The 21,064-nt window shown below is 40.7% G+C and overlaps 3 protein-coding genes across 12 annotated transcripts; 1 reads left to right on the forward strand and 2 right to left on the reverse strand.

The window, feature by feature from the left end:
• The first annotated feature begins 299 nt into the window (after nucleotides 1-299).
• On the forward strand, nucleotides 300-6,089 carry LOC308285694 (NADH dehydrogenase [ubiquinone] 1 alpha subcomplex subunit 13-like). Its single transcript, XM_080726539.1, has 5 exons — nucleotides 300-411; nucleotides 1,559-1,637; nucleotides 3,540-3,611; nucleotides 4,063-4,132; nucleotides 5,847-6,089. Exons 1-5 carry the CDS (start codon nucleotides 318-320, stop codon nucleotides 5,964-5,966), a joined length of 435 nt encoding a protein of 144 aa, XP_080582665.1. The 5' UTR covers nucleotides 300-317; the 3' UTR covers nucleotides 5,967-6,089.
• Nucleotides 6,090-7,430: 1,341 nt separating this feature from the next.
• On the reverse strand, nucleotides 7,431-15,018 carry LOC308285412 (uncharacterized protein). Of its 7 annotated transcripts, XR_013962055.1 has the most exons (8): nucleotides 14,670-15,018; nucleotides 13,665-13,771; nucleotides 13,467-13,573; nucleotides 13,157-13,292; nucleotides 12,860-13,052; nucleotides 12,696-12,760; nucleotides 10,107-10,198; nucleotides 7,431-7,675 (listed from the first exon to the last, which is right to left on the reverse strand). XR_013962055.1 is itself a non-coding variant. In XM_080726164.1 (7 exons), the coding sequence occupies exons 2-7, from the start codon at nucleotides 13,762-13,764 to the stop codon at nucleotides 11,551-11,553; spliced, it is 609 nt and encodes a 202-aa protein (XP_080582290.1). In that variant the 5' UTR covers nucleotides 13,765-13,771; nucleotides 14,670-15,012; the 3' UTR covers nucleotides 11,272-11,550. The 7 variants fall into 7 exon arrangements, 3 of the variants coding, with proteins under 3 accessions (XP_080582290.1, XP_080582289.1, XP_080582288.1); XR_013962056.1 differs by lacking the exon at nucleotides 7,431-7,675 and having other exon boundaries at nucleotides 10,150-10,198; nucleotides 12,696-12,764; nucleotides 14,670-14,806; XR_013962057.1 differs by lacking the exons at nucleotides 7,431-7,675; nucleotides 10,107-10,198 and adding an exon at nucleotides 11,272-11,558 and having other exon boundaries at nucleotides 12,696-12,764; nucleotides 14,670-14,806.
• A 2,162-nt stretch (nucleotides 15,019-17,180) lies between these two features.
• Nucleotides 17,181-20,688, reverse strand: LOC308285414 (uncharacterized protein). Of its 4 annotated transcripts, none has more exons than XR_013962059.1 (7): nucleotides 20,563-20,688; nucleotides 18,821-18,928; nucleotides 18,600-18,706; nucleotides 18,241-18,355; nucleotides 17,928-18,123; nucleotides 17,778-17,846; nucleotides 17,181-17,322 (listed from the first exon to the last, which is right to left on the reverse strand). XR_013962059.1 is itself a non-coding variant. In XM_080726167.1 (7 exons), the coding sequence occupies exons 2-6, from the start codon at nucleotides 18,918-18,920 to the stop codon at nucleotides 17,779-17,781; spliced, it is 582 nt and encodes a 193-aa protein (XP_080582293.1). In that variant the 5' UTR covers nucleotides 18,921-18,928; nucleotides 20,563-20,688; the 3' UTR covers nucleotides 17,181-17,322; nucleotide 17,778. The 4 variants fall into 4 exon arrangements, 2 of the variants coding, with proteins under 2 accessions (XP_080582293.1, XP_080582292.1); XR_013962060.1 differs by having other exon boundaries at nucleotides 17,181-17,361; XM_080726167.1 differs by having other exon boundaries at nucleotides 17,778-17,842.
• Nucleotides 20,689-21,064: the final 376 nt, after the last annotated feature.

Genomic DNA, 21,064 nt, shown 5'->3' on the forward strand with positions numbered 1-21,064 from the left:
TTTCCGTATCCGCTCCACTAACTACAACAATGCAAACTACAAATCCCACTTTTATCAGCTACGTTCACTACTTCTTAAACATTTGCTTTCTAATTAATGGCATTTCTTCGTTCATGAAAATCTTAACTTTGGGGAAAATGTTGTTTTAATGTTTTGAAATAATAATAAAAACAAATTGTAGGAAACAAAGACATAAGGGACCCATAAAAATGTTCCACACATTACCCCGACCCACCGTTTGGGAACCAATGAATGTGATAACACGTTCAGGGTGACGCGTCTGTGTTTTGGAAGGAGGAGGAGAGAGAGCCTGGAAAATGGCGGCGTCCAAGGTGAAGCAGGACATGCCTCCTCCGGGAGGTTATGGTCCTATCGATTATAAGAGGAACCTGCCCAAACGAGGACTATCTGGTACTAAACTACAAGATGTAGCGTTGCTTTTGTTTCAGTGAGATCATAAAGTGAAAACGTGTCTATCGGGGACAGACTGACACAGACAGGCACATAGATGCTAAACGGCTAGCGCCTGCTAACACAGTATAATGCCACTGTCGCCCCTATGCTTTGATTCCGTTATAACGCTGTTATACAGGTGGTGTGTATGTGTTCAGTGCAATGCAGTCTTGTCTTGCTGTCTGAGTCTGACATGCGTTTTTTGGCTGCGTTTAAGTGGCTTTGTGTCGCATGTTTATGTTGTGACAGATTCATAATCATGCTAGCACTACAGTTATGGTCAGCAGTACTACTCTCATTTACCTGTCTGTTAGGGTTTTGTTCTGTAAGTGGGCGACAAGTGGGGATTTGATACATTGGCTCACTCACAGCATTAGATTGATAGACAGACAGAACCTTCTGAGTGACATTGAGTCATCATAGCAGCGCCACAACAATTAAATTCAATCTTTATTTCAGACCCAGGGAGATCCATACATAGGCTGGCTATAATATCGATGGGCATAAAAGGGATTATATTAGTGTGGTTGCCCTAACAGGGCATCATCTGGGAATCAGATGTATAGGTCAGCTCCATATATGGAGATCTAGGTGATGATCCAGTCGTCTCCATGTATGTATATCCAGGGTTTGATCTTTGATCAGGTGATGTCACAACAATGTGATGTCATAATGTCAACAATGTGACAACAACTATAGACATTGAGGTGTTACTTACTCACTGACTCAGATACGGACAAGATGTGCTGGTTTTCATAGTGACCTACGGTGGCAATAAACTCAAGAGAACAGAAGTACAGAATAGGTAGTATTGGTATTGCTAATTAAATGGCATTCAAATATAACATGTATAAAATATGACTTTACGTGATCTAACATGGCCCTCTGCGCTTGCCAAGCGTTGTTTGGGCAGGTCAGGTGAGCTTGCTGCCCTCACAAACACATTGAATAATAATAAAGTGGTCTGTTTTAATTATCTTTGTCATAATATAAAAATGTATGGATCATCTCAAAAGTGCAACAGGAGCTGAGAATGCAAGTCTGGTTTCCGGCACTGAAAAGTTTCCGAGTGGTGCCGTGCTAATGTTAATTCTTTCCTTTGCAGGCTATAGCATGTTTGGCATTGGAATTGGATTGATGCTGTTTGGTTACTGGAGGCTGTTTAAATGGAACAGAGAGAGGAGGTGAGATGAGCCTTCTAAGTAACTGTTTAACAATATTTGTATGGCCCCTATAGTTGAGCGAAATATTTCCATGGGCTACGCCAAACAATGTTGCCAGAAATAACCGATATATAAGCTCATGACACGTTGTGAGCTTGTACATTTGTAAATCCCCCAGAACAGGGTTCATCACCATGCCAGCTTGTGATAGACATTTCCATCAATATTTTATTTTTTGCCACAGACATGTAAAACAACTGATCAATATCAAACACATAGCCTAGCCCTAAATGTATGTACTACTAATCAACTCCTGATGTGCCATAATGTCTACTATGTCACACTGTGCTACACATTTTAAAACAAGCCACTTCTACACATTTTAGATTTTAAATAACATCTAAATTATTATGGGGAACAGCCGATCTACAAACTCACAGCACATCACGGCATGTTGTGAGCTTGTAGATCAGCACATTTCTTTTCTTTTTAGCCTCTAATGGCACGCTCAAATTTGTGTTGTCTGGGAGTAGTAGCTACTCAAAGAAAAGGGTCAAGTGGGCGGTCCCTTTTCTTGACGATGGCTTGCCAGATTGGGGTTAAAGTGGTCAGCTATATTTCTGTTAATAAAACAGGAGACTGGGAGGTTATCCACTGTATTCTGGCAGCTAGGGGGCAGTCCTGAGACAGGCATTAAATGTGGCATCATGGTCCAACTATATTCCATGTTTGAGATTTCAATAATTGGTTCTACCAATACAGACAGTGAAAAGGGGCCACTTAGCTGCAAAGGTGAGTGGGTGCGTATTACACTTATGAAGTGTAATACGCACCCACTGCGTATTACACTTATGAAGTGTAATACACACCCACTCACCTTTGCAGCTAACCATATTATGGTTAATGACAGATGGCTTTTCAGAGGACATTGTTACTTGAGGACAGGAGGATACAGGAAGTTCTAGCTAAACAAGTTTGTGTGTCATCGTAGCTTCAATACTTGTGGTTCCATTAAGGTGAAAGGTACTGAGGGCTGGCTATGTTGATCAGAAAGTATGCAGATGGTTCAATGGAAAAAGGGCATGGCAGGATTGAAAGGAATGCAGTTTCACAATAGTTTGATGCAAAGCTGCCTATACTTTGATCAGAAGTGAGGAGGTATGATGCTGAGGCTGTGGATCTATGGTTTCCATGGATCATGCTTGTTGAGTGCTGTTATAATTTAGTTGTTTTTGTTACTATTGGACACTTTGAAACACTTTCTCTCAACTGATGAAAATTGCCCTCCCATTGCCTTGGTGCTCCTTCTCAACAGATGCCATGCCATGTTTTTGCTCTGTTCCCACATACCGTACATCGTACGACATATGTGGTACAGCCAGGTATCACGTACAATACCACAAATTACTTAGTCACAAAATATTTTTCGTAAAAAAATAAAATAAGGAAAAAACTGCCACAGACACGGACAAGCCTTGCCACAGACATGTTTGTCCTTGTATGGACATGTTGATGATCCCTTTCCCGGAATAATGATTATTATGAATTTATTTATTTAGCGCTTCCCAAACATACTTACAAAGTGTTTTACAGAGCAGAGGTAAAGGTAGATACAAACAGGGTAAAATGGCTAGATTCAAGAAACAAGACTTGGCATAGAGGTGGGTTTTCAGAACAGATTTAAACGATCACACTGATTTAGACAGGTAGGGCGTTCAAAAACGTAGTGGCCCAGACTGCAAAAGCCGGGCCACCCTTTGTGATGAGGTGGGCTGTGGGAACCTCCAGGAGGGCCTTTTCTGAGGATCTCGGGTTGCGTACAGGCATGTTAGGTTCCAGCATGTCTGATACGGATGCTAGGAAGTGACTAACATTCAAAATGAATGTAATATTCACATGCTGTCACATGTGTGCACATTGTAGGAGGTTGCTGATCGAGGAGCTGGAGGCCAGGGTAGCTCTTCTACCCTTGCTGCAAGCAGAACACGATCGCAGGTGAATGCATACATTTGTACACACACACTCTCTCACTCTCTCTCCTCATTCTAAATGTTGTGGTATTTTGGAAGGTGCATGATGTTTTGTTAAAGTGTTGTATAGCTTTATAATGCTATATTCTGATAGCTGTAATTGTTTGTGTTTTGTTGGCGGGGGGTCGACTCCTTGTCTCTCCGGGCTCTTTAGTAAGGATCCCAATTTTATACAAACATAATTGAAACAGATAATTTGGTACTCTCCCCTGATAGGATAATTGGCAATCCACCTGAAAATGTATTTTCGTTTATTAAAGAGAGACGGGCAGACACATAATTAAATAATAATAACTCACTTAACACACCTTTAACCACAAGCCATAAGAAAAGGTTGCATATAAATACATGCTCAAGAATTGGGACACCAGATTGAAAGTGGTTAAATGACTCTGGAATGTAAACTTTCTTACCAGCACATTACGGACTCTTAAGGAAAATCTGGAGGAAGAGGCCATTATCATGAAGGACATCCCAGGCTGGAAGGTAAAACGGCTGTCTTTCCTCTCAGGGGTTGTTCTCGGATGAATAGGCTCTTTTCCACCACAAAAACAAAGTGAGCCGTGCCGTGAAATAGGTTTGGGATCCTTTAGGATTGTAACGATCCCAATTCCTTAACGGTTCCCTTTAATGATTCCTATAGGGGGTTCCAAATGGACCCTTACAGGTCTGTAACTCTGAGAGTGTACAGATGGAACGGTTATTAGTTATGGTGGTCCTTGAAATAAATAAATAAAAGTTTGAGAACCACTGGTATTGCAATCGTATAGCAGAAGTCCACATACCAGATCTTGGTGTGAAACCGGTTCCAAATGTGATGTAACAGATTTCGGCTCTTCAATGTTGGATATATTTTCTCTGGTTCCGACTTTGTTTTCATAGGCTATGGCTCTGTCTCGGATAAGGTTCTCAGAACCTAATTTGGGTCCTTTTTTATGACATACCTCCCCCTTAAGGGCTGGTTCTGTTTATAATGTAAATGGAGATCTACCACAGAACTTCTTAGGTTATGGAAGTGGCACGCAATGCCACTAGTGGTGATTTTCTCTGACCACTGACCAGTCAGTAGTGTCTGGAGTTTTTTCATGTCACCTTTTGACGTCATCTTGGCTTGAAACTTGACGGAGGTGTTTTAAAAAAAGAAAAGTGCATAATGGAAAAGCCACATGCGGCCCGCCGCCCCCACCTTCACTTAATGCGGCCAGCAGGTTAAAGGTGATACACCATGCAATTAAAAAGTATTAATGTCATATTGTTTATGTCCCAAAAACGTTTTTCAAAAGGTTTGAGGCTAAATTACCACTCCTGTGATGACGTCACAATCGGCAGATGACGTCACAATCGGCAGCAAATCTGGACAGCCTGTTTTGAGAACCCGTGGGATACTTTTAACCTTCGCCTTCTCAAAACCAGAGAAAGACACAACGGTCATAAATGGGACTTTGTGAGGATAGAAGGTGCTAGTGGGACCCCAAAAAAAGGTTTTGAAATAGGAAAAGTTAAATTTCATGGTGTATCACCTTTAATATTGGAATACTGATATAGATTTCATGTGCTAGAATTCAATTTCCAACCATGCAAACATGACTCGCTTTAATTACTTCAGTCAATATAAGTTGCTTAATGACATAGTACTAGTCTTTTTTATGTCCAATATTATTTGTATTGTTACTTTTCAGGATTCCAATTAAAAAATAGCAAAAAGTTATACCGGATTCCAATTAAAAAATAGCGCGTCGCAGATTTTGAGCTTGTAGATCTGCTATTTTTGACTGTAGGCCTATTATGCATTGTGGCCCTCTGGAGTGAATGTGAAAATATAGTGGCCCTTTCCACCATCAAAGTTGCCCACCCCTGATGTACACCAACCTGGACGTGCTAGTATTAGGGTGGCTGCTGAGGTTCCAGGGGGTCCCCAGCTAAATTATTGACAGTTAGAAATGCACCCTTACAGGTCTGTAACTCCAAGAGTGTACAAATGGAAATGGTTCCATTTGGCCTATTCCTTACCAATTAAAAGGTTTGTTGGTTTATCTGATGAAAAGGCAATCATTAAAGCTGACTACTTGCTCCATTACGCAAATATCCATGCATTTATGAAAGACATCCATGCGATGTCAAGACTGGATATTGTTCAAATAAAAACAAACCATGGGGAAAGAAATATATTGATTATGAGAACTCTTCTGTTGCCTTGCAGGTTGGGGAGTCCGTGTTCCACACGGACCGCTGGGTTCCCCCCCTCTCACAGGAGGTGTACAACCTCAAGCCCCGTGAAGAGCTTTTGCACCAGCGCTTCGGGTTCCGGTGGTACGTGTAGTACCGCTTGCACTGGACATCTGGACCACGTGTCTACCACATCCAATACCTTGTGGACATGAGCCTGTAGGCTCAATCAAGCTTGTAAATGTTCAATATTAAAGTTATCTTTTTTTCTGTACCATATCCGGTTTACCCGTCTTTTTTTAATTGAGTCAAAGTTCATGTTAACCACACTAACCTATTTCTATCTATTTTGGGCTTGTTACAGGCACATTCTTAAAAAAATAGCCCAGTTCTGTGTTGTTGCTGTTTGGAAAGAAACCTTGTACCTCCATATTTCAGCTCGTTTCCTTTACATAAATTCTGTCCTACTTCATAGAAAGTAGGACGGGAATGAAAGTCATATGATAGCTGTGTACTGGACTCTGGAGCGTACTGAGAAAAAAAGCTTAGGAGTCTAACCACTTTTACTAACAGGCTGAACAACACTTTATGCCCCTTACCATTTTTATATTTTGACATTGTATGTGTATTTAACAATACTAGTACAATGTTATTTTCAATGACTTCAGCCGGGAGACATTATCTTTTGATCAACCGTTTCTTTCCACTTCTGGATAATGCAATAAGATATGTACATATGTAGTCAAATACACTCAAGACAATGTAGATGTATAGTAGCATGCCTACTGTATAGTGTCAATCTGTTTTTTTTTTTACTATGAAGTTTAGAGATTACATTTCAATGTTTAGCAGGCTACACTATATACAAGCCTATATTGTATACACAATCAGTGTGGGGACTGGGGGTTGTGGGCATTACCCACCAATTGAATTTGTATTTCTGTATTGCCCACTGCTTAAATCGCCTGGTTTTTGCTCATTTAATCAACAAGACTGTTCTGAAGAGCTAGAGGATGTATTCTTATTTCATCTTTAACCTACCCCTGATGTTTTCAGAGAGCTGCAGAAAAGCACTAGAATACTGTGCATAGCCTCCCTAGCATTTTTTTTTGCAGACATGGCAAACAATTTAAGTTACAATTTCAAATAAATTAATGGGAAAATATTGTACTGGCAACGTGATTCTCCCACCCGTTTATCTGCTGGGGCATGGAGGTATATGCAGAATATTGGTGAGTTTGAGCATCAGCAGATGGTTTTGTTTCGTGATCATCTGCTGGTCATGTGGTGAAAATAGGTCAGGGTCAGCCAATCACAACATGTCGGAAACAGGCTTATTTATATAATAGCAGCCTATAGTGTTAGTAAGTCCTTGTCAAAGATTGAGGCAGGCTTATTTTGTAGAAAATTATTGTCAAAATAGGCCAAATTGTCAAACAGCTTACACACAAGCTCTGTAGCGGAGGGGGAACTAAACAGATGTAATATAGTGGTAATAACACCATGAATTGTTAGAGCATGTTTACAGCATAACTTGTCTTTGCTTCATTAGAGCACATTTCTAAAAACAGTTTTGAGTACACACTGACTGAATACATCAGGCACAGTGGATACCAGATTTGTCAAAAAACTTTATTCCATATTCACCATTATACAGCTGGTACTTCCAGTGTCCGCTCCAGTAGAGCAATACACCTTTTATATTCTATTACTAGAGGAAAATGTTTAAATGTAGTACAATGGTATAGTCGACCATCCTTGTCTTCAGTCCTTAATGCTCCACAAAGGTCTGTTTGGACCAGCCCTCGCTGATGATCGTCTCGGATCCCACATGTAGCCACTGCAGACGCTGCCATGCTGAACCTGGTAGAATCAACACAAAGAACCACCGTAAGGACTACTAACCATTATGGTTTTTCCTGCACCTAGTGGACCTCAGACATAGAATCATTGTACATTAGGGATGCGAATCTCGACCACTGAGGCGATACGATACGCATCACGATACACTACCAGCGATACGATATAATTGCGATACATTGAAATCTTGCCGATACGATACATCACGATTCACCCGACCCCGATGCGATATGTTTCACGATACTTTGCGATACACCCCTGGTCCTTACGATGCGATTCACGATTCGGTGCGATTCAACACAATGCAAAGGATTTATATTAAAGCCCATGTAAATTCCCCCCCCAAAAAAAAATTACTAAAAATGCATTACATTTAATTTCCAAACAATTTATTGTTTCACTGTAGTACTAGGCTCTGTCTAACAATCCAACTTATTGAAATCTGGGAGAACACTCCCTGGCTGGTAGAATTGTTTGATTAATACTATATCATGATATCATTATTATATATCATTACATCCTCAACAGGTGGTCAGGGACCCCTAGGGTCCTCAGAGTTGTGAGGCAGCCAAATATTAATAGTTAGTTGTTACAGTAACCAATTGAACCCTAGCAAGTAGCAACCCTATAGGGGAACATTAGCCAATACATTAACACTTAGTGGGGGTTTAAGAGATAATAATTAATGGATTATAATGAATAACATAAATCCATCATATTAATAGAAAAGATAATGTGTGAACAAATAAACACAACATAGTAATGTATTAATGTCACTGATGATATCGTGCTGTCAAACAAGTCTCTGACAAGTTTTAATCTGCAACAGTTTTATATAATAGCCTACAGTAGTCTAACATATAGCCTACAGTGGGGGTCCCTGCTTGATCTCTCTCTTCTCAGTTAAGGATCCTTGACCTGTATTATTATTATATTGTATGAATATAATCTAGGATTTTGCCATTTCTAGTCAAAATGTTTTAAAACGTAGATATTTGAGTCACAACGCGTCGCGTTGTGAGCTTGTAGGTCTGCTATTTAGGTGCGTGCGCGACACCGTCGAGCTGCCAAGTATAAATCAGGCTCCAGCCTGAGCCTCTCTTTGCAGAGGGAACAGCAGCAGCCTGCAGCTACAGTAACAAGTTGTGAATCAGTGTCAAATACTTTAAATCGCTAGTTGCACGCCCAGTATCGTTGTTGTAGTTCATACGTGTGTGTAGTTAAAGCGTGGAAGCTTCTGCTTTGTTTAAATCAATTCCGTCGCAGACTCGACAAGAAGAACAAACGGGTGTGGAATGTGGATCATAATATCACGCAGCGTGCTCCAGTCCAGTGACACAACAACGGATCACATCAGCGAACATTGGACAGGGATGTTGGGGTATTCAATGCGCCTCGGAAACACAGTATAGAATGAAATACTATGCAAAAACCGATTCAACCGTGGAATGTACCGATCCAGACACTCACGATACGATACAATCACGATTCAGCCGTCAATTGTACAGATCCACCCTGAATGAACCGATTCACTCGTGTCACGCACGTTTGTATCGCGATTACGATCCGTATCGGTATATCTCCGCATCCCTACTGTACATAGGAACACTACCTGCAGAGTGGACCTTTGACAGAACTACATATTAACTCATAAAAAAAAAAAAACATCTGCGTTGGAAAACTGCTGCCAAGAAGAGAGACTACAACACCCCTGAAAGATTGTCGTTTGACATGAAAAGCTTTATATGAAGCTACCTGTATACTTGGATTAAAGTTTACGTTGTTAGGCCTAGTCCTAATCTGCGATTTGTGAAACGTGAAAGGAGCCCTGCACACCATAACTGTTAAACAGCACAATATGTAATTCAATAATTCATGTTTTGGAAATATTGTTCAAAAACCTATGTTATTGCTGCTCTTGTACAGCCAGGAAACCAGTTGAAGAAATCACAAATTGAGGCATTAACCTTTATGAAATATTCCAGACCATTAGGGGTTTATTGGAAGATGCTTCAGAACACTCTTCCCATTTCACCAATTCAAATCTATAACCAAAAAAAGGTTACTTGAAGATTGCCGGTGTGTGACATGCTTCCATATAAAACATGCCGACTTCTATGGATTCCAAATGATCGTGGCGACTAGGGTTTGGATCTGGATCAAACATTGACCAACTGGAATCTGTTCCATCACATTTGGAACAGCTTCCAGAAAAAAAAATTCTTCACACTGTCAGAGCTGGTATGAGGACTTCACGTCTGCTATGCAATTACAATAACGGAGGTTCTCAAACGTTTTAATTTCAAAGATCACCATAACTTAGTGTATAAATGGAACTAAATGGGCCCGCGAGGGACCATTTAGGTTTGCAATATGTCTACATATGGCAATTGAGTCACACTCATTCAAAAGCTACAAGGACACAAGTATTTACCTGGGAATTTTTATCTGAAGCGGTCACTGCCAACAGAGGCCAGTCATTTCAGGTACAGGGATGCACAGGTTACCATCCACAATCGGGTTATCCTGAACAAAAAAAGTGAAAAGACGAATTAGCTAAACATATTTCCACTTAATATAACCCACTGGTAAAACATGCAACACTTAAAACAAAAAAAATATAACTGAATAAAAGGACAACACTGAAAATATTATAGAGGCCTAGCGAGTAAATTCAGAGTGCTTCAGAACAGTTTTGTAGAGCAAATGAGAATCGAATGCAAAGTGGACATTAGTGGACACAGTGGACTATCATTGGCTGAAGGTTCAATGGTGGATTCAGAGAAGTTGAGCACCAGAGGCTGGATGTTCAGTTTCCCAATAGACGAGTATCACAAATGAGGGAAAGGCCAAGGCATGTTTTCAATGAGACCACATTTGAAGCAGGACTAAAATAGCCAACTCTGAAGGTTATTCATGGGAACATGAGAACTCAGTTTGAAGGATGTGAGCAGGAGAGCAAAAGAGTTTTTGTTACCTCAAGTGAACTGGCCTACTGTTTCTCCACAAATGAACTAGGCAAGAGAGCAGCTTTCATCTCAGACGAGCACTTGTTGGTAGGCGCAACACCTCACTCTCCAAGGACTTGTAGGTTTTTGTAGTAGCTGACCTCTTGAACGCAATGAAGCATTACATGACCAACACCCAGCTCATGTTTCCCCACCATTACCATGCACCACTTGGGGGCAGGTTAATTTACAACCCCTGCAGAGGTGCAATTGAAAGCATCCCCTGGTTTCTACAATTCTACCTGTCAAAACACAGCCAGTGCATGTGCCGTTTGAAGGTTAAGGGTCCAAATCACCTTGATTATTCTAACTTAGAACATCCCTTACACATCAATATTGACTTAATGTCCTTTTTTTCCATTTTAAGCTAATCCACCACCCCATCTTAAAAGACGCAACTACAAATGCCAGACTATCATCTAAGACGGCACAACTGTAAGAGATAAATCCTCCATAGAATTACAGGTTCTCCATTGACATTTAATTTCCATGTTTCAAGCAACAAGTTCTCTAGCAGCTTAAGACGCTTTGAGCCGACTAAATCAGCAAAGTACCTCCATAGAGGTACTTCGAAAGGCACAAGAATCAGGATTATTTTCCAACAAATTGTTTAATAGGCTCCATGAAGTCAATTTGACAAAAAAAAAAAATATCCAACGTTGATAATACAAAGAACATAAAGTACAAAATTGTTCCCAGTTGGGATATTATAATATTGGGGAGTAGTAGTTACATTTGACGATGATCACAAGTTTAAGTCCATTACAGCACATTAAAAAAATGCAGACGTTGAGCAGAGCAAATATACCTTGGCTGACTGTAGCATGCTGCAATTTGCAACTTCATCAACAGCCGACCACCTCGTATGGTTCACCTGTCTGAAAGGAATTCACTTTTTGGGAAATCGAACATTTACAGGACCCTCAGCTTCTCCAAGTATTAAAAAAATAATTAATGCTGAGGAACTGCTGCCTAGAGGAACACCAAGGAATGTGGTATAAAAATCCAGAAAAGTCCTTTCTGAACAGATCTCTCATTCTCGCTCAGTTTACTTTAAAACTTAGCAGGAGGTAGATCAGAAAATTAAAAAAGAAAAAGAAAAACAAGGTCAGCAAACTTAGGAGGAATTCCCCTATAGTAATCAGGTCAACGCATCAACAGTACTGGTCAAGAACAGGGCTAAGCATGCCAAGATGATGGCTGACCAAAAACTACCATCTTGTAATTTTGATATCCACCAACCTGCAATTTAAAGCCCCTATCAACTCAGATATTCCCATCAACGTTATCAAATAAAGTTATAACTAAATGCCTTTAATAAAGATGCAATCTCATAGCATCTTGGAACTAACTTGTTTAAACATGGTCATTTGAAGAGCAAAGGTTCATGGCTACATTTAAAGATGCTTGAGCAACTACAACATAAGTTTTCAAATAAATCAGGGCAACAGTAACACGAGGACATTTCTCTTGAGGAGCGCATCTTTTAAATACAGCCAGCCAAGGGATGATCTTGAATTCAGGGAGATTTTTAGTCGTTTGCAGCTGAGGACAAGAAGTGGGCACACAGGTAAAGACACTGAAGTTCAGGCAAGTTCAAGAGTTTGACATCCTACTCATCCCAAAATAAACATTAAAAAGAGATCCTTTTGCAGATGGCTGTTAATTGAAGTTAGTGATGATTATTGGATAACAGAACTTTTTTTTTCTTTTTTTTTATATAGTAAGGCATATTTGGATTGAGACAACACATTCAGCTTCCACCCTATTTACCCATTTAAGCCCAATAGTCAAGTTAGTTGTTAGCTACATGTTCACAACATGGAACATTTAGACATGCTGTGAACTTGTAGATATGCTATTATAAAACTTAACACCTATAATGCCATGCCCAAAATAGGGATGTCAGGGGGTGGGGGGGAGCAAGAATTGACGCATTGAGATGTTTGGAGTACGGGTTGAACTGGGCAGCATTAATTAACACTTCTAAACAGAGACACACTACAAATACTTACCATAGCTGTCATATCCGTCCCTGTAGGATCCTCCCGAAGAACGATCCCCATAACCACCATGACCCCTAACAGTAAAGACACAATCATTAAAACCAGTGGGATGAAAGCAGTGTACACAGGTGCTCAACTCTCTAAATATTCCTGAATTTAAGGCTTCCCCTTACCTATTATCCCTGTAGCCACCACCGGAGGAGTAGCCACCGCTTCCACCGCCGCTCCTGTATCCGCCGCCACCGCCATAGCTTCTGTCTCCTCCGCCACCATAGCTCCTGTCGCCGCCATAACTTCTGTCGCCGCCGCCGCCGCCGCCATAGCTCCTATCCCCGTAGCTCCTGTCACCTCCATATCCTCCGCCACCTACACAGAGACGAGACGGGGGAGACATTTAACATGCCATCGATCAGGAATAAGTGTGCCAGAGACAGGAAAGCCTAATTAAGAGTTTCGGGTAAAAAACCCACCTCTACCTCTTCCACCACCGAATCCGCCGCCGCCTCCATATCCTCCCCTTGAGCCTCTGAAACCACCACCTCCACCTCCGGAACGGCCATTTCCCTTCCCAGCTTCATCGACACGGATCGTCCTGCCATCCAGACTCTGAAATGATATCAATAAATGATTACAGTTGCTATTCTCAATAACAAATTAGGCCTACTAGTTAGCCATTGTTGTACTCAGCGCAGTTCCACGTTGCGCCACCAGGCCACCATGTGCTTTACAAAATGGCTACCAGCAAGCCATCTGTGACAAGACAATATTTAATCATCTCACCTTTCCATTCATTCCTTCCAATGCATCCTTTGCATCATCGGCGCTGTCGTACTTCACAAAGCCGAATCCACGAGACCTGCCTGTCTCTTTGTCTCTGATGACATCAACTGTAGACAAATAAAACGATACATTTTAGATAAATAAAATCGTAAATGTAAATTAATTTGTGGTTACTCATATGGATCGCAAGTCGTTTACCTTTGGCAATGTTTCCGTATTTGGAGAAGGCTCCCGCCAGAGAGTCCTCTGTGGTGTCGAAGCTCAGCCCACCGATGAACAGCTTACCCTCGTCCGACATGTTTCGTCTAAAGAGAACAAATGAACGGTCACATTTCTGAATAGACCCCTTATATCATGGGACGTGTTTTAGATAATCGGATGAAAGTAAGACTCCGTTGTGTAACCGTAGAATTGGTTATATAAATCAACACCGTAAAAAAAACTACGTAAAAAAGACCGTAAAAGGTCTTATTTTCGTATGTTCCTTTTAGGCAGGGTGTTAACTGTAGGCCTACTTGTATTGTACATTTATATTGTATTGACTATACTTTTACAGTAATAAAATAATCAAAACCCGTTCATAAGCGATAAGTAGGTCAAATGCTGCGTAGTGCGTATGTCGTGGGACCATCGTCAATTCTAGGTCACGGAGTAAACGGAGCTTCACATCTACGCCTCTTATAATATATTTATACCACGTCAATTTAACAATTGTATAATTTACAGGGCGATAAAAAAATTAAATAAAAAAAGTAGTAAAAAAAAATCCATATAGGTATTGTAAACTCGTGGCCCTCGCCAGGCCCGCAGCCTGGGGAGTGGTTATCTTCTTAGCACTAGCTGTGCTAGCATGATCTCATTCAGTAACACAGGACGGTGCGCCATTTTACACCACGTTGCCTCTTTCTCTTTTGTCCCGTTACAATGCGCCATCTTGGCTGCCGAGATTTTTTTCTAGTCCCAAAATAAAATAACCTTGACGCAACACAGCGCTTTCTCCAACATCACGTTTGTTTTTGTTATTCAAGCTCAGGGGTCTGTCGCTAAATAAACAAGAGTCACGGTAGCTGAAGCCAAAACGCACCATGACAAATCTTTCGTTAAAACAGGTTTAATATGCCATTGTCTGCCGAATACACGAAAACACAATATTTAGACACATTATAGCGAGCTATAATCTTTTCAGAAAGCATAAATTATTACCGTTATTTCTTTTTCGCAAGACTGTGATGATAACGTCTTGCTGTTCGGTCGAAAGAGATGAAACTGGGGGAAAATGGATGCGCGCGATGTGGTTTTGACTGCGACCTATATAAATACGTCTCCGTGGGAGGGGCCAGTGCTATGCATCTCACTGCGGCCTGTTTAAATATGTATCAATGGGAGGGGTCAACTATTTGCAAATATGGAGTAGGGTAAAAGGCTTAAAATGTATTTATGAAACACTCCATGTCAACATATAAGGCAATGCTATGTTGAGCTGGGTAGTGGGTACAGACTTTTTAAAATCCGATCCGGTGCTAGGATGAATTAAGTGACTGGTATCATTTGGCCTACTTCTGCATGTATGTATGTAAGCGATTGATTGAAATCAATTGATTGATTTTCCCTACATCTAAAAATATCCCTACCTTACCTTACAGTTTCCTCTTGTACTGGAACGCTTGTTTGTGAAAGCAGAGCTTGCGAGGGACAAAATAATATAGTGCACATACAATCTAGCAAAGGTTTGATTTTATTTTTCTCAGCCTGCATCCCCATGTTTTAGCTACTGATAAATATTCACAAAAGAGGACTAACAGATTAAAAGAACAACAGAACAAGGGTGAAAGTAAACTGCATTTTATAAGATTCAATATTCTTGGCTCACCCCTGAACCTGCAGGGCTTGAGCCATGCAGCCCATAGCAGGCTTGATGTACAAGTACATCATCCCCCAACCATGATATACAGTACAAGTACACCCCTAGTCCAGCCATGGCACGGTTAAGAATATTTCTTTGCACTAAACACACATCCAAAATAAAGAATATGAGCATAGTTCAGTGGTTCTCATTTGCATGCCTGCGGACACCCCATCTGAAAATAAGTTGTGCTAGGAAACCCCACAAGAGTAGATTTGTGTTAATACTTTTCAAAATATATTTTTCAAAGAACTTTCAATACGCTTTGGAAACATATCTACAAGTACACTCACCACTTGAGTGCGACATGTGAGCTTGTAGAGCAGCTTTTTTGAATAGCTTAAGTAGTGTTAAAAGTTGTTAAACTGTTGCCCTGGAATGCCCCCAAAGAACCTATAGTTGTAAGTCAATAGCAAAAAATCTACAAGCACACAAGTCTCAACCAGGCACATTGAGAGTACAAAAAGTGTGTAAAAAGGAACATCATTTGGTTTTGTCTCGCAAAACTGTCCAGCTTTTACCCTGATAAAACCATAACAACCGTCTTATTGGAGTTTTATTACCCTCTTATTGGGAGTTTTTTTAATCAATCTTGTGTCATAGTTCAGTAACATGTCACTGCAAAAGAAATGTTGTCTAGACTAAACCAATTTGTTGAGTGGCTAAGCTTATCTTTAGGTCTACATAGTATGATACAAAGTACTTTTGTTTTTGCTGTGTGCGTGTATAAGCACTGTCATTTACAGATTGAGCTGCAAGTGAACCAGAAATAATTTAAAGAAAAATGTGAGCTGCCATCAACAACATTCAGCTCCACAGCTCCACCCTGTGGGGGGAGGGGAGGCATTGTTCCATTGTGTTGAACTCCGGCAAGAAGCTTCATACCAAAATCAGCAGATAGTGAAACAAAGAGAACTCATGCATGGACACTAGATATTCATAGTCCTGGAATATAGAACTATGAGAGGAAAGCAATTTGCCATCCCTGTAGGAAGCTCTGAAACATTTTGTCACCCCTGTGCCTGCCAACCTTCAAGTGTTTTAATGTACATTTTTAATCAACATCTATGCATATTTTTTTTTGTCTTTATCAGCTGGACTGAGGTGAACAGATGCAAAATGATTATTAACCCTGTTGGCCCCATTTTGGGCACCAAAGATGTTCACACGTTAATCTAAGATTTGTCTAAAATAGTGAAAATAGCTGATCTAAAAGCTCACAATGCTTCATTGCGCATTTTAAGTTTGCCATTTTTGCTAGTTGTCATAGTATGACAAAGTTTGCACATTTTAAGCTTGACATTTTTGCTATATGACAAAGTTTTAATTGTTGTATTTACTGTTTTTATCCTAATAAAGTTGTTTTCTTTTTGTTGTTAAGTGCTTTGGGTACCTAGAAAAGCGCAATATAAATCAAAGCTATTATTATTATTATTACAGGTCTTTAGGTTAATGTAAATGACAAAACAAAACGACAAACTGCTGTAAATATGTACTTTAAAACCACAATCCAAGACTCTTGCATTGTCATGGACTCAAATCATGTGACTTTTAACAGCCATATACAATCACAAATATGCTACTTTAAGGGGGTGGGGGGGGGGGGGGGTCATTTCAGTTCACGGCAATGATCCATTCACGTTCAGTAGTGCATGGGCTACTTACTAGCTTATATGCATGCAACTGTGCATCTGATCCCACTTACATGACTGCACAGAAACACAGCACTGTCATTCACATTCTAATTGCAATCTTCTTTGTTATAGGCTATAATAATGTGTAGAAGTAATACACAACTACAATAAATAATGTAAAGTAAAAAAAAAGATTTATTGGTCCAGAATTATTTCAACAAAATCAATATTGTATACAAAGCAGCCTAAGTGAGTCGTCTTTTAAATACAGCCAGCCACGGGATGATCTTGAATTCAGGGAGATTTTAGTTGTTTGCAGCTGAGGACAAGAAGTGGGCACGATTTTAGTTGTTTGCAGCTGAGGACAAGAAGTGGGCACACAGGTAAAGACACTGAAGTTCAGGCAAGTTCAAGAGTTTTACATCCTACTCATCCCAAAATATACATATCAAAAAGAGAACATCCTTTGCGGAAGGCTCTTAATTGTTAAGTTAGTGATGATTATTGGAGATCATTATTTTAATAGTACGGCGCTAGTATCATTTTTGCAAATATTAGCGTTTAGCTACATGTTCCCAATATCGATATATTGTGTATTATGTTGTGAACTTGAATCTCCTACTGTAAAACTTTTCATCTATAATTGCATGCCAAAAATAGGCATGTCAGGGGTGGTTGCAATAAACTGGTTCAAGAATTGACCCATGGAGAAGTTTGGTGTAAGGGGACCTGAGCAGCATGAACACTACCCAAACAGTGGCACACTTTACTTACATTAGTTGTCATATCCGTCCCTGTAGGATCCTCCCGAAGAACGATCCCCATAACCACCATGACCCCTAACAGTAAAGAGACAATCATTAAAACCGGCAGGGTGAAAGCAGTGTACACATGCTCAATTCACAAATGTAAGGTTTCGCTTACTTATTGTCCCTGTAGCCACCACCGGAGGAGTAGCCACCGCTTCCACCGCCGCTCCTGTATCCGCCGCCACCGCCACCGCCACTGCCATAGCTTCTGTCTCCTCCGCCATAACTCCTGTCACTGCCATAACTTCTGTCTCCACCGCCACCATAGCTCCTATCCCCGTAGCTCCTGTCACCTCCGTATCCTCCACCACCTACACAGAAACAAGATGGGGGGACAATACATTTAACAGGCCATCATTCAAGAATGCCAGAGATGGGAAATCCTGTCCTAATTAAAGAGTCTTAAGTAAAAAAATAAAAAGACCCACCTCTGCCTCTTCCGCCACCATATCCTCCTCCTCCCCTTCCGCCTCTGTAACCACCACCACCTCCGGAACGTCCATTCCCAGCTTCATCGACACGGATCGTCCTGCCATCCAGACTCTGAAATTATATTAAAACATTTTTACAGTTAGCCATTGTCAATACATATTTAACACCGCCAAGCGAGCAAGTTACTAGGCGATGTCTCACGTGGCTCGCTTGACCATCGCATTTGTTGGAAAAGTAATGTTGTGTCCATGCTTTCTCTTGCATTCAGCCAATGAGAACACAGGGAGGGCGGCGCTTGCCCGAATGTTGCTACGATTCACTATTATGCACCTGTGACAATATTTCATCAACTCACCTTTCCATTCATTGCTTCCAATGCATCCTTTGCATCATCTGTGCTGTCGAACTTCACAAAGCCGAATCCACGAGACCTGCCTGTCTCTTGGTCTCTGATGACATCAACTGTAGACACAAACCAATAATAATAATTAAAAAAAATGTGAATACATGAAATATGATTCAATCATAAATGTAAATTTAATTTGTGATTGCTCATATGGATTGCATGACGTTTACCTTTGGCAATGTTTCCGTATTTGGAGAACGCTTCCGCCAACGAGTCCTCGGTGGTGTCGAAGCTCAGCCCACCGATGAACAGCTTACCCTCGTCCGACATGTTTTTTTCTAAAGAGAACACAAAAGAACATTCCTGAATCAACCCCTTCCATATTGCAAAATGTGCAATTTATGTGAAAATGTACAGAAGTGTATAAAACTGTTTTATAACTAGCATTATATAAATCCCATAGATCTCCCTGTCCTTTTTAGTAGGGCTAGACGAAATGGCTTAACAATTTGTATTTTATATTCATATTTTGATACTGCTGCCAGTTTGAATATCCTGATGATGACCAAATGCATAAGAGTTCATTATGTAATGGCTTTTGGCTGCCGGTTTTGTCTGGTAAATGATTGCATTATGTGTCTGTAATAATGAGTGCACTACACATGTACACATGTAACTTTGTGGACCTGTAAGGGTTATTTGGCTCCATGTGTATGTGTACAGTCACAGAATTACACTGACTGAGGATTTTACATGGGATCCCTGCAGAAATACTAATCATATCAAATGGGGGTATGTGGCCAAATGTATCAAACTGGGGATCCTTCAAATAAATAGTTAACCTATAAAATAGTAATACATTAAAAATACAAAATGTAAATTGCAAATATATATAAATGATATTGAATAATATCCAAATGTAAACACACAAAAAAGGCAAGAGGTGGGGGGAGATGATTGCTACAGTCAACTCAAAGACAAGTGAATCATTGTGCAGCTTTCAACAGCCCTCTTCAGTCACTTTAAAATAATATAAACAAATGATTTCAATATGATGGACGCCGTGTTAACATTTTGTCAAGAATCTCCTGATCTAGGAATCGATGATTCTGTTCTACTCTCTCCACTGCTAGCTCAATGTTCTTCACTGCTGCATCTTTCACGTCATACCTGATTCATGACTAGTCGTACGACTGTGTCGCGCTCATAACATGGCAGATCTGCAAGACTACAGCGCTTCGAATCGACGCCACGTTGTAGGCTTGTAGATCAAGCTTGCGTAGGAAATGGGCGTGGACATGCAAGCCAACGGTCCGTGACTGGTAGCGTTTTATCAAACTGGTCTGTTGTCATGGTTCCCGCGCCCCGTTGACTTTTATTCCTCGCCCCGAACCAATCACGTGATTAATACAAAAAAAAAAATGGCCGCGGGAATCCCGTGACCTGCGGGAATCCCGAAAAATGTCATCGTCTTATGAAAGCAAGCTCTAAAGAAGCAATTACGAGCACTTTAAAACTATATGTGTCAAAAAAGAATCTAAATAGCAGCTCTAAAAGCTCGTCGTGAGCTTGTTGATCGGCCATTAAAAAAATAAAATAAAAATAAAAAAGAATATCTAAATGACGACGCGCCATTTTACACCACGTTGCAGTTTCAGTAACAGTTTAACATCACAAATCCTGGTCGAGGGATCACTAAATACATTTCGATTGGGAGGGGCAAATGTATATTGTGTATATTAATTTGAGTCAATGGGCTCCTTGGCATGAAAATGTTTGGGAACCACTGGTAAGGTTTAAACAACATTTGGAAGCAAGGCCCAAATTAAGCAGCTACGCTTTAGAAACAAGGCCCAAAAAAAGCAACCCGCAAACTACAAATATTTACAACGGAAACACACGGCCAAAGTCGCCTATAATACGCAGACATGGCAACATTGCATACATTTCAGAAAGCAGAAATAATAATTACCGTTAGTTCCTTTTCCAAGACTCGAATCTCTGATGATAAACGTCTTGCTTCTCGGTCAATTGAGAGGGAACTGGGGCGAATGGAAGTGCGTGCTCTGCTTTTGTTTAAGCGCGACGCGTTTGGTGTAGAAACAGCCAGTTCCTGTTCTTTCATTTCAACCAATGAGAAGGAAGGTGTGGGCGGTCCTTGGCAAAACACTGTTGACTGATTTGGTCCCGTCTCAATGGGAGGGGCCCAAAGACAGCGCTATCCAAGACCAAAATGTACCAAGACTTGCCATCTCTCCGGTTTACTCTCCATCCCCGAGTGACCCCTTTGTTCCCGACTCGTAGCGTGTCTGCGTGAAGTAGGGGGACGCCTTTTTAGGAGACAGGAAGCAGGTTGGAGTCTATTCATTCCAATGGAAGAGTGCACGTGAACACAGCTTCTGAACCATTCTTTAGGCCTGTGGTTCTCAACCAGTGGGTCGGGAGCTATCTTTTATACAGTCTATGGTCGGGAG

The sequence above is a fragment of the Nannobrachium achirus genome (genome assembly GCF_963921795.1).
Source record: "Nannobrachium achirus genome assembly, chromosome: 5".
NCBI lineage: Eukaryota > Metazoa > Chordata > Actinopteri > Myctophiformes > Myctophidae > Nannobrachium > Nannobrachium achirus.